The sequence below is a fragment of the Leptosomus discolor genome, chromosome 10 (genome assembly GCF_034619465.1).
Source record: "Leptosomus discolor isolate bLepDis1 chromosome 10, bLepDis1.hap2, whole genome shotgun sequence".
Taxonomy (NCBI): Eukaryota; Metazoa; Chordata; class Aves; order Leptosomiformes; family Leptosomidae; genus Leptosomus; species Leptosomus discolor.
In genome coordinates, this window is record NC_141400.1 from 21,606,798 (window position 1) to 21,619,787 (window position 12,990).

Here is a 12,990-nt window from a genome sequence, read left to right on the forward strand (position 1 = left end):
CGGCCTCCTCCTCCCCATGTGTATTCTTTGCATAAAACCATCCCCTCTTCTCTCCTAGCAGACGAGGCACCAGGGGCTGAGCTACCTTGGGGCTCAGTGAATCCAAGGGACAGAAACACCAGAGCTGCTGCACCCTCTCCGGCTGAACCTCTGGCAGGACAGCGTCTCCAGAGGCTGGTCACACACTTCTATCCCAGCACACTAGGAACTTCCACCACACACAAACTTCAGAGAAGCTTTTCTTGTGCTTGTGCGTGCCGTCCCTGGAGGAAGGGGGTTGCTGACCCAGAGCTGCGGCTCTCCCTCCACACTCTCTGTCCCCTTCCCGTTGAGATCCATGGGGTCACCCTTACTTCTGTGGGGGAGTCCAGCTCCAAGTGATGAGTGCTCACAAGCGTTGGACAATCATGCTATTCAGTGCTGTTGGCTCCAGCTCTCCCAATCTCTGATGTTCAACTTGAGAGACAGAGCTGGAGGAAACTGGGAAGACGTCCCACTGGCTCTGTTACTGAGAAACACTCGCAACGACACCAGCTTTTGCACCATTCCCACCATCCGCACCATCTCCCAGAGGCAACATGGAGCTTCGCAGCCCTTCAAACTCCCACTCCAGAGCAGACATGAATGGGAAGGAATCTGAAACTCAGCTGCTCGTGCTGGATGCACGTGAGGCCTGCCAGGAGGCAGCAGGAGACACACGTTGTACGAGGCAGGTGGCGGACATGACACAAATTTTTCCACAGTGGAGCAACCCTGCTTAGTTTTCTCCTGGCTAGAATATACATTGGGGCTTTGGCAGTGGAAACAGGGAGGGAAATCAGCAGATGTATGGCCTGAAACAAACTAAACTTCTAGGTCAGCATTTAATGTTCTCAAGGAGCAGTTAGGTTAAAAGCAGTAGGTGTTGCTGCCACTCCAGCTGCATTACCACCTGTCCAAAGTGACATTAGGGTGGGTAACTGCTGAAGCCAGAGTTTATTTGTAGCATTACTGAGGACTAGAAGCCAGAGCAATTTCAGGACCATTCCTTTCTCCTTCAGGCTGAGATGACAGGCAATGCCATCCACAAAATCCTCGTCTGAGATGATGCTTCACGGAACGTAACAAAGGCTCTGGAAAAGCAGAAGTCCCCACAAGGGATTGTCCTTGACCGCCAGGAGCCCACAGGGACGCCAGCACGCCCACAGCAAATGCCAAGACAGCGTCCCTATCAAAACACCAGTCTCCACCCTGTGGCTTGGGGACACCCTGAGGTTTGTGGGCTACCCTACGTTGCCCACATGAGGCAATTAAGAACAGGCCTAACACCAGGGTGCTTTAGTCTACTATACAACCTCACCTGCCCAACCACACTGAAGTGTGACAGTGGCCAGAGAGGGAGAGGGAGGTGGGAAGGGGCAGTTGGTGACATTGACATCATGACAATCGATGGCATTCACCACGGGCTTTTGCTACTAGTTCCAGCTGAGAGGCCCAGCACTCAACAGCTTCGTGAGTGACCAGATCCCTCACTTCTCTGGAGCAAGCCCACCTCTGGATACCCAGCGTTTAGAGGCACAATGGAGACTCCGCTCCAGAAAGTGCACCCTGCCGCTGCCTGCTCCAAGCCTGCCGCAGGCAGGGGGTTCAAGACCACCACCGCCATACTGCTTCTCCCAGGGACATCTGCCTGCAGGCAGGGCTCATTCCCACAGACTGTGAGCAACTCCCGCATGGATCAATTAAATGGACACCCACCACAGAACTACATTTCAGCTGGAAAAGCCAGCCATGCTTTAGTTACTTATCCTTAAAAGAAAACAGAAGGGAAAAAAAAAAAAAAAAAAGAAGAAAGAAAGAAAAAAGCAGAATTTCTATTGGATGATGACAGAAACTTACATTTTGAAAATATCTAACAACAGCAGGACCTAACTGCTACCTTCAAAAGAGACCTGAACTGCTGGGCACGGACATACCTACGTGGCTAACTGTGGGAACGCAGCTGATAGCCTCATGCCTACACCCCTGGGGACCCCAGCCGTGCTGCAGCAGGCCGGCCTTTGGCTCCTGGCTGCCTCTCCTTCAGACAACAGGACATCAGTGCTTTTGCAAAAGTCCCCTGGGATTCCCACAGTCTGACGAGGGCTGCAAGGTCCCTGAGAGCTGACCAACCCCAGACTGCAAAGACTGATCCATCCCTGCATCAAAGCAGGGGAGTCTCTTCCCTGCAGAACAGCTCCTGCGCCCCGCATCCATGCAGAGAAGGTGTCCAGGCAAGGGAGAAGCTGTTTCTTCTCCTTGCCAGAAATAAATGAGGTTGAAAGCAAACATGTCAAATGGAATATGCTAATATGTGTACACAAGTGACTGCTGCTTCAAGGCCAATTAATTCAATTACAGCCTATCCTGCAGAGCAGTGAAGTGCCCTTGAGTTGGGCGGCTCAACAAGTGCTTTGCCCTTCGCTCAGCGACCCGCACAAGGGCAAGGCTGGCAGAGAGCTGCCAGCCACAGAGGCTGGCCCAGTGGGCTGCGGGGCCGGGCACTGCCCAGGCCCCCATCCCTCTGCTCGGCACCGCTGCCAGTGGCAGCAGCAACCGGGTGAGAAGTTTCACCCCTGCCAGCTCGGGTGGATAATCGCCTCTCTCCAGTTCCTCCCTTCAAAGGCACAACGGAAATGTGGAGAGCCCAGCGGAGCGGCACGCACGCCCCGGTTCTGTTACGGGGATGTGCATTAACGATTCCCCCCCGCCTTTCTCTCACGCTGCCCGACCCAAGTCCCCGGGTTTCTGCTCCCTGGCTCCCTTCCCAGCAGCTGTCCTCCTCCTCTGCACCGCCTGCCTACCCAGCCTCGGAGGAGCCAGCCTAGGCTGAACGACAGAACCGACGGCCGACACCTAGCAGCGCGCCCGGGGCCAGGCTTGCCGGGAGCCAGCGCGGCACCCGGGGGCGGGCAGGCGGCAGCTCCGGCCGGAGATGGCCTCCGTTGGGGCGGGGGCCCCCGACCCCAGCTCGGACGGCGCAGGGCTGGGCTCTGCAAGAGCTCGGGGCCGCCCGGGCTGCAGGGTCAGCACGACGGGAGCCGCTCGCCCCCGAGCAAGCTGGGAACGGAAAACATTCTCGACCCGCTGCCTCCCGGGGGGCTGTCGCGGCTCCCACCGCAGGCCCTGCGGGGCGAGCTGCGGGACGGCCGCGGTGCTCCCGGCGGCGAGGAAGGGCGGGGGGAGCAGAAAGCTCCAGGGTCACCCCAGAAGTTACCCCGAGGAGAAGGGAGGGGAGGGAAACGCCAGAGCGAGAAGGTGGCGGCGCCGGCCTTGCAGAGCTCGGGGTACGTGCTGGTAAAATGGAATCCGTAAATGGCCTCGAGGGCCCAAAGGCTTAAACCCCGAGCGCAGAAGTAGGGTCCGAACCGAAGCGGCCGCGCGGTGCCGAGGCAGCAGCAGCGGAGCCCGCAGCCGGGCTCGCAGGAAAACCCGGGGGTGCCCCTGAGGCCTTTCCCGCCCGGCGCCCGCAGCGCAGGCCCGAGGACGGGCGCTCCCGCCACAGGGTGTCACCAGCGCGCAGGGCCCGACCGCCGGGACCCGGCGGGCGCCGCTGCCACCTCCCGCCCCTCCCCGCAGCCCTTCGGCCCCCGCCAGCCCCCCCCACGGCCTGCCCCACCGACGCGGGACACTCACCCTGGACAGGACCTTCCCAGCGACGCGAAGACACGGAGGCTCCTGGCCGAGCGGGCGGCGGCACAGGGCACCAGAGGGAGGCTCAGGGACAACTCCTGGGCCCCGAGCCGCGAGCAGAGGCCCTGCTGCAGGCTGCTGTCACGGTAAAGACCCCCCGAAAAAGGGAGCCCGGGCACATCACGACCTCGCTGCATCGCCGGCGGGGGGTCTGACACCCCGGGAGCACACGGGCACCCCTCCCCTAACTGCCGACAGCCAGGCTAACAGGAGCTCCCCTCGCCACAGGCACCTCTAGCACTGAAGGCACCCAGCTGGGGTCAGCTCCTGCCAGCAAGCAGGGTCGGCTCACTGGAAGCATCATCTATTTTACATCTCCGAGAAAACCAGATGCTGTAAACCACAGACGGACCCAACCCCCATCAGGAACAGACCCCGACTCGTGCCACGTGCAGGGTACGTGCAGCTGCGACGGTGGCACAGCTCTTCTCACATGTGGGACCAGGCCACATGCTGCATCTGATGATGGTAGCTCAGTCCCTTCTGCCTCTCCTCACTCCCTCAGACACGATGGGAAGGTTTGAGCCACATTCAGGTCCCTCCTTACTTTAATTTGTATGTTGAGAAACAGGATTTTTACTAGATTCAGCCATTTCACCATGATGTGAAACGTGCAACTGTTGCTTCCCTTCTCCACTGACATAGAACTGTGAAGCTTTTTTGTGCAATTTGAACTCGCTTTAACTCAGCAAAAACACAGGCACGGTGACCCACCCTCTGCAACATGGGGCAGCCTGCAGACAGCTCTGCAGGGATGACTGCCAAAGCAGCAGCTACCCAAGCATTTCCAGGCACACCAGCTACCCACGCCGCTGGACCATGGCTGGGACAGGACCTTGGCAGGTGCCCAAGCACGGAGCGAGGATCTCGGGTCATTGCTGTGACACAGCGGACATCCCTGTGTGTCTGCAGCAGGCATAGGGATGCCTTAAAGCTCTCCCTCAACAACGCTTGCAGCCACACCAGCACCTGGGATGGGGCAGTGAGGTATCTGGATGCCACACTGCTTGTTGCAATGGGGACAATGTGGCATATGGCACCAACCCGCTGGAGATGCCTGCACCCACTGCAGACAGCTGTGTCCCTCCCTCCTTCCTGCTGCGCCTGGGCTAGAGGAGACCACTCACTCCAAAGGTTCCTGGCAAAATGCTAATGCCAAACCTGGAGGGGAGATGGCTTCAACTTCACACTTCGTTCCCTCCATGGGGTGAACTTTGGCTATACAATCAATACTCTCAGAGCGCAGATGGGCCAGCCCGAGTCCGTGAAATACAGGCACCCATCTCGCCCCCTTTAATGTGCAGAGCAAGGACTAAAAGGTCTGAGCTCTCTGCTCAACATCGCTTCTTTCCCCCCTCAGCTGAACAGAAACACCCGTTACAGGATCCAAATCCATGTGTTGCAAAATGGAGCTCGGCTGTTCCCAGCAGAGTAATGGGAAGATGCTGCTGGATCCAACCCACAGCCGAGAGCCAGCCCAGCTGAACAAGCCAGGGTCCAGCTATATTTTCCAGTTTCTCAGCCCTGTCTCCAGGAAGACTGCCGGCATGTTTGGTTTTTGTTTCTTCCTCCCATTTCCTCCAGCCATCCATAGCAACTGCTTCCCAGCAGAAAAATCAACTTTCTCTGCCTTCCACCTCTTCTCAGAGGTGACAATGGAAGGGGTCCATCTAGGGAAAGCTTTCACACGGAGCAAAGTGACTGAGCAAACATAGCTCTAGCTGGTCTCCACCGTGGTTCTCCTTGAGCTGAGCATCAGCAACCAGCTTTGCACTCACCCAGACCATCTCTGAAGAACAGACCATACATATGAAATGACTTTTCTGGGTCTCATCACAAAACTTCCTTGTTTTGATGCCATTTGCAACAGCATCTACATTTACAACCTTTCTCTAGGTCTGCTTGCACTTTTCAGAGCTAAATCTGCTTTTGGCATTCCTGACTCACATCCAAGTCCTCAAGACCACATCAGGATCGTTCCTCCCCAGCTGGCATTCACAACATCACTGCCACCTGCACACAGGCTGTACCTCTCCTTCCAGGTCACTACTGATACTGGAGAAGACTCATTTCTAACAGAGATGCACACAGCTTCCCCCTAAACAATTCACACACCCTCCCTTTGAGCCCCGTACAATTTTCTCATGGAGCTGCATCCACCGAGTCAATTTGCAAACTCAGGCTCCGGGTGGCCAGCCCAGCTGACAGGGTATGCACAGGGCCAGGCCATTTCAAGGTCTGCTCCTTCACACACGAGAGCTCAGTTTCCTCCAGGCTGCCTCGACCCACGTGTCCAGTGCGGAGGGCGACGGCAGCCAGCCACCTGCCCAGCTGCTGTGGGACGTCAGCTGCCCGGGCAGGACCGCGAGCAAAACCTTTCTGCAACAGCGGAGCCACATGAGAGCCCACCGAGCACCCTGCTCACCCTGCCCAGGAGGAGGCCATCACCGGGCGTGCAGCACAAGGGGAGCAGAGGAGCAGCATCACGGCTGAGTGACACAGAAAAGCTGCTGGGCTTCAGTCTCGGGACTCTGCTGAATCCTCCTGGAAGAGCCATGTCTTGGCAGCTGCCTGTCTGCCAGCAAGACACTGTCCAGGAGCAAACGGAAGCCCCCAGAAGCCTAGTCCACTTTGTCGGTGGCACACCTGGCACATACCAGAGACAAACACTCCTCCCACTCAGTGGACAGGCAGAGCTGGGGTTGTTCTGGCCTGTTGGAGGTACTGACATCTTAGATTAAAAGAAAAGGAAAAGATTATTTTGGATGGAGCAAACTATTTTGCTGTGGCCAAACCACAATGTTTCATTTCAATTTAAACCTACTGAAGTCTGCATTTGACACTTTCAACTATGTTCATAAAAAATGCTTAGAGTTTCCAACACAACAAAGCCTCTTCCAAGTGAGAAAGCAGTGAGTCTTGCCTTGCAAATCTCAAAACGTTTAGCTGCTTCTCAGAATTTTTTATTGATTTCCTTTCTTTCCAAAAATGAGCATCTCAAAAGTCACACAAATTTGTGAGAACAACAAGAAATGTCCACGTGGCTCACGTACTTTGTTTGGCTCCCAAAGTATGTCTGTTGATTGAATGCTACCTGCCACGAGGCTCCTGGCGACACCTCCATCAGGACCACAGACGCCTGAGAATCAGCCCTTATTTCTGCACCGCACCCTAAAGCCAGCAGCTCGGCAGGGACAGAGGCCCCTCATACCCTCCTGGGCTTCATTGGCCAGAACCACTTCAGAGAACAGAAGCTGCTGCATCACAGATGCCATGTCCTGCTGCCGTTGTTTTCCCTGTGGCACGCCCCACCAGAGCACTGAGCAAGCCCACTGCTGGTCTGCAGCAGAAGGACCAGAAGCAATCTCAGCTACTCTGGAGGCTACTCATGACAACAGACTTTTCCTGATGCAGCAGCAGGTGCAGGTATGGCTGTGTTTTCTGATAAACTCAAAGAAATCCACAATATTAAAACAAGCATCACCTCTCCTACCTGCTGCAATGGGCTGTTGCTAGAGCATTGTGTATACGGTGTGCTTCACGCCACGCTTGGTGATGCCCCGTTGCTCCCATGAAACATGCCATAGCTAGGATCTATTATTAGTTGTTAAATGTGGAGAAAAAAATATCATTGGCTTTTTATTTCAAAGAGGCTTTTGGGGTATCATTTTGCAGGTAAAAAGCATTATAAACTCTATCACAGACAGAGAAAAGATCTCCCTGCCCTGCACGTGAGCCCCTTCTAAGCCACCAGGCCAGAATCCCTCTAAACATTGCGCATCCGGGATCATGGCACAAAGAAAGGCACCAGCAGAAACACTCATCTTGTAGGTCATGCCAGCCCACCCAGTGCCCCTGCCTTTTCAGAGGAGAGATCTGCTTCAAGGAGGCTGAGAACAGGCTGGATCAATGCGGGACTGAGTGATCAGTCAACCCATCCTTTTTACACCTGGCTGCAAAACCCAGTTTCTTTTCTGCACAGAAGTTCCACAAAGACCTACGTCTTCCTGGGAAAAGCAGAACACATTACCTGGACTAACAATTGCAGCGTCCTTCCGAAGCCCCAGCTGTCAGCACTCGGCGCGCCCTCACGGTGCCTTACGGATGCAGTGGCCAGGTACCCCGGTGCCCACGTCTGCCAGCCAGCTCCGACCGCACCACCCACAACACCGGGGCCAGCCGGCTTGCAGAGCCGTGACCGCCCAGAGCCAAGAATGACGAGAGAAGGAAACCAAGGACTGTTGCCACAAGGTAAGGTGATAAATTAACTTATTTCCATGTTAGGGTGAGTTTTTTGGTAAAACAAAAGCTTTTTGCAGCAAGCAGAAACTCTTCAACTGAACCCCTAATTTCTTTAGAAAACTAGCCCTGCTGCATAACTCCTGTGAAATCTAGTATCTGGGTCTTCTTACACGGGGTTGGTTTATCAAACTGCCGTTTCGCGTAACTTCTGGCAATAATCTGTAACCCAGCACGAACAGCCAAAAACTGACCTCTTATTGTTGTGCTTCAGGCATCAGATTTCTTAAAAAACACAAACAAAACTTGCAGGATTGTTTCAATAAAGATCAGAGTATTTAGCATCAAACCCCATGAATTATAATATAGGTTTCGCTGCTGGATTTGCATTGTGGGAACTAGTTCAGTGGCTTGGTTTTGTTCCTATTGTTTGTAGAAATACCAGAAATAATGTAACTCCAAATCCTTCTCCTAAAAAAAGTAAAACCAAAAGAAAAACCTGAGCTCTCTGCTGAATGGGGTGATACTGAAGTTATGAATTAATGCTACCAAAGTGCTTTATGATCCGTTCCACAAATGCAAGATTTTAAACTGGGCTAAAAGGCAGTGCACAACTGCAACATTTAGATCACGCTAAGTTCATTCCCAAGGAAAAGACTGCAGATGGCTTCATGCTTCTGCTATAAATCACTGGCAATGGAAACAAAAAAGCTGATTGCTGAAGTCATACCACATTTTACAAGTGTCAGAAAAAGAAACACCAAGAGAGAATCGAGTTAGTGCAATCTTCCTTCTCCATCTGAGGCAGCCCTGTATGTCTTTCCAGGATTTATCGCAAACTGAATCCGAGTGGTGTCACACTACTGGACGCAACGAGGCACGTGTGACAGTGGCTGTCTCCAGGAGAAAGCCAAGGACTGGCTCCAGCAGGTCTTCTGGAGCGGATGGACCCTCTGCCTGCTTCTGCCGCCCAGTAGTTTCCCTCACACTCCTGGCTCCTGTGAAGGGCGGGAGCCTCCTCCTCCCCAGCCGCCAGGCTGATGGAGCTGCCCCAGCCTGCGGTGAAGCTGCAATCCCGTGTTTGTGGGACCACAGCCAGTTGCCTTGGAAATGACGACTTCACTGCAGAACCACGCAGCAGGACGGGACTGGGGGTGAGCGTAACGAGCCGAGTGCTCCTGCCTGGGTTACTGAACAGGAGGATGGAAAAGCGGGGTCTCTGCAGGGCTGAGCAGCAAGGAGGTACATGGAGGAGGCTAGCAGAGACTTCTGGTTTACCTTCTTCCCAGGCACTGGGCACAGAGTGTAAGGCTCCTTCCCCACTCCTCAAAGCCACGCTGCCTCCGCAGATGCCCAGCAGTGCAGCTCGCCAGCACCTAGTCACACAGTACTAGACCTCAGTGAACATCCTTACCACAGGAATTCAGAGGGTGCTGTCTGCGACTTACAGAGAAACTCTCTTTGGCTGCATTACAGTGAAGGAAGCGTTGTAATCCACTCAGGTTAGACAAAAGGCACGGCAGCTCTCAAGGAAAACTGCAGAAAACTTCACAAGGGTAGAGTCTACATAGGCTGTTACTGATGGAAACCTGCACTGAGTTAAATAAGGCCTCTGCAAACAGTCCTGATCAGAGCAGAATCTGGCCTCAACACTGTTCCTCTAAATCTTACATGTTCTGCAACAACACCCCGTGCTGCAGCAGATCCTCATACCAGGGAAAGCAGCCTCCTGCTTTTAGCAAAGAGCCCTGAAAGGCACATCTCTTGTTCAGGCGAGTCCTGCACCGGGATGTGGCCAAGTCCAGAAAGCCCATCTGCCCACACAGGCAGGCAGGCAGGCAGCAGCCTCCGTAGCCAGGACCTCCTCTAGCAGTCACCCCTGGCCCCCACCCCAACCACTGGCCCCCCTCCCTGCCCCTCAATCAACTGGCAAAGCTCAAACGCCCACTGACACAGCAAAGACACGGCACCCAATGGCTCTCAGCCGTACCCCTCACCATAGTGTAACCATGGCTTCACCGTGCCTAAATCCACAGCTCGGTTTTCGTCCTTCCAATAGACTTTGTGATAAAGCAAAGTGCAGTGGGAACATCTGCCTGGGCCGGCATTACACTGGCAGTTGTACGACATCATGTGTCCTCACCGGGCACTTCGGTGCTGCAGTTGTCTTCCTGCAGAAATGCTGGTGCTTTAACTGTGACTAGTGCCATTACAAAAAAAAAGAAAAGGTGTGTTGGTCTATTGTACTTCCAAGAAACTGTTCACTGCAAAAATTAGGAGATACATCTCTGCCTGCTGCCCTGGGCACAGGCAAGTCTCTTACTTTTAGCTTTCCTAATAAACAAGTTGCTCGATCAAGGGTAGATGACTTAACCTCTCTCTCTGTTTCTTAATCTGTGAAATTATTCAAAGAAGTTCGATTTGCCTTGACAAAAGAGCCTTTGTGTGCTCTGAATCTGCAGAGTTCAACACAAGCAGCTCTCTGTGGCTGTGCAGGCACACAGCATGGCTCAGTATGCGCGACAGGCACTTCCCATCAGGACTGTTGCACTTGGGATGCTCCTAAACTTGAAAGTCGCCGTACCATGTCATATGATTCCTTCCAGCTGTGTATGCTCAAGAACACATATATGAAGCTTCCCACCTTCTTAGGCAAGACATGCAGATAAAAAGGGTTTGGTTGCTGATGCTTATCAGGTAGAAGGCCTCAGAGGAAGAAATCTAGGAGCAGAAATCATCAGAAGAGAGGAGCTGTTGAAGGAAAACCTCAGCTATAAAACTACATAGATAAGGGTCTACATAAGACCTTAAAAAGGAACAAGACTGTTTTGAATTTTTGGTACGTCTAATAAAGAAAAGCTCATAGCAAAGCCTGCAGACAGGCTGTTGCGAGTTTCTGTTTCTTTTCCAGCAAGCAGCAGCATAAAGTGGTTAATGCAGCGGTCAGTTCTGGAGCTGCTATTCAAACCATATGGACAAGGTTGGTATTGAGAGCAAGAATGTTCATTTTGTTCCTGACCCTGTAAAACGGGCTGTGAAGGAGCAAAGCTCAAGAACAGGAACCAAGCAGTGTGTCAATGAGGAACCAAAAAGCAGAGGCTGAAGAAATTAAAGTGTAATGAAGAAACCTCAAAGCAACCCGCTGCCCAGCTATTAGCTCCTACAGAAGTCAGCAGACATTGAGGACAGCCTGATGCTTTTCCCCAACGCCAAAACTGGCCAAGTCATTGCACTTCACTGCTGCTGCTCCCATCAGCTCTACCAGTGAGGTTCGTCCTCCAGATCACAACATCTGCAGTTTATCAAGGGTCGCACTCTGGACACAAGCTGAGGTTTCTGCAGAACCCCAAGATAACCACACCACTTCTTTGGGCTAAGCAGCAGGCTTGCCATTTACTTCAGTGATTTTTGCTTCCATTTTTAAAAAAGAGTTTTATTAATTTGCCCTGCTCACCCTTGAGACAACCATTTACTAAAAAGTTCAGCCCAAATGAACTCATTGACCAACAGGCCCGCCAGTGGGCTTATTTGCCTTGTATGTAAACGAGCAACAGGCTCGCTGAAATCTGGGCTGAGGAACTCACTCAGCGTTGTTAACTCGACCGTCTTTCTGCCAAACTCACACTGGTGAGACCAGAAGCAAGAGAGCAAGCAACCTCAGCCCTCAGCAGAGGGATCTACCCTGCGGAGCTGGATGGATCTGATTATTACCTCGAGTCTGGCTAAGTCGGGAAACTTTGTGCCTGATGACACCTTCAGCGATGCCGCTTCCAGATCAATGTCATGTTCCTCGCTTCTGATGTGGCACTTCTGAATCGCGTCCATGTGAGATAAGGATCAGCCTGGTTTGGGGTAGCAACTCCCAAATCCCCCTTTTTTTTGCGGGGGTGGGGGCGGGGGGGCAGGTATTCCTTCGTACAAGTACAAAACGAGCAGCTGCAGCAAACCGAGTCAGTCGGGCTGACGCTACCGGTACCGCGGGGAGGCGGGTGCCCCCGGGGAGGAGGGCCGGCTCCCCGCGCACCGGCGGAGGACGGCAGAGCCGGCGGGACGCGGCGGCAGCGGGGCGGAGCGGCCACCGACCGCCCGCGGCCCCACCGGCACCAGCCGCAGCACCGCCCCGAGCCCCGTACCGGCCCCGGCCCCGGCCCCGGCCCCGCCGCCCCCATCGCGCCGCCCCGGCCCCTACCCTGTCGTCCGCGGCGGGCAGGTCCTGGAGCCACTCCTCGTCGGAGGCGGCGCGGGGGCCGCCGGTGTCCGAGCTGGGGCCGGGGGCCGCGCCGGGCTCGGGGCCGGGGCCGGGCTCGGGGCGGGCGGGCGGCGGGGCGCGGCGCTGCCCGACGCGCAGCGCGCCGAAGTCCAGAGTCTTGCTCTCGAAGGCGCCCTCGACGCTGCAGAAGAGTCCGCCGCGCTTCTGCCGGGGCGCCGCCGCCGCACCGGGCCGCGCCAGGTACACCGGCAGCTCCTCGCCGCCGCGCCGCCCGCCCGCCGCCATGCCCGCCACGCCGCGCCGCCGGGACGGGACGGGTCGGGCCGGGCCGGGGCCGCGGGCGGCTCCGCGCGGGGCGGGGCCTGCGGGGGCTCCTCGGCGGGGCGGGGCCGGCGGCCGGGCGGGGCGGGGCCGCTCACCGACGGCGCGGAACGGGGCTGCGGGGGTGCGTGCGGCGGCGCGGGGAGAGCGATCCCGCCGCCGGTCTGTCGGAGCCCGGTCCTGCCGGCAGCGCCGGGAGAGGGCGAGTTGCGGCGGCTGGGACAGCCCCGTGCACGGCGGGGCCCCGGCGGCGGGCGGGACACGAGCGGCCGCCTTCCCGCCCGGCCCCCGTGGGCGGCGGCTCCCGCGTTCCCCGGGGCAGGGCGCGGCGCTGGTGCGCGGCCGCGGAGCCGCCGGCGGCTCCCGGGGGCTGCGGCGGTGAGGTGGCACCAGCCGCCCTCCCGGGACGCAGCTCCAGCCTCTCGGGGACCCGGCACGGAGACCGCAACCTTGCCGGTGGCGGCACCGCCGCAGCGTTCAGCACACGGGCTGGTGGCCGGTGCCCCGGG

The 12,990-nt window shown here is 55.9% G+C and overlaps 1 protein-coding gene across 2 annotated transcripts in view; it reads right to left on the reverse strand.

Moving 5' to 3' along the window:
• The window catches only part of DPYSL3 (dihydropyrimidinase like 3), a 39,933-nt gene extending 27,488 nt beyond the window's left edge, over nucleotides 1-12,445 (reverse strand). The window contains exons 1-2 of one of the 2 annotated variants that reach the window (XM_086471153.1): nucleotides 12,199-12,367; nucleotides 4,433-4,457 (exon numbers count right to left, since the gene is read on the reverse strand). In XM_086471153.1, coding sequence (XP_086327279.1) covers nucleotides 4,433-4,437 — 5 coding nt within the window. In that variant the 5' untranslated portion in view covers nucleotides 4,438-4,457; nucleotides 12,199-12,367. Of the gene's footprint in view, nucleotides 1-4,432; nucleotides 4,458-12,139 lie in introns of both variants that reach the window. The other variant, XM_086471151.1, reaches the window with a different exon arrangement.
• Nucleotides 12,446-12,990: the final 545 nt, after the last annotated feature.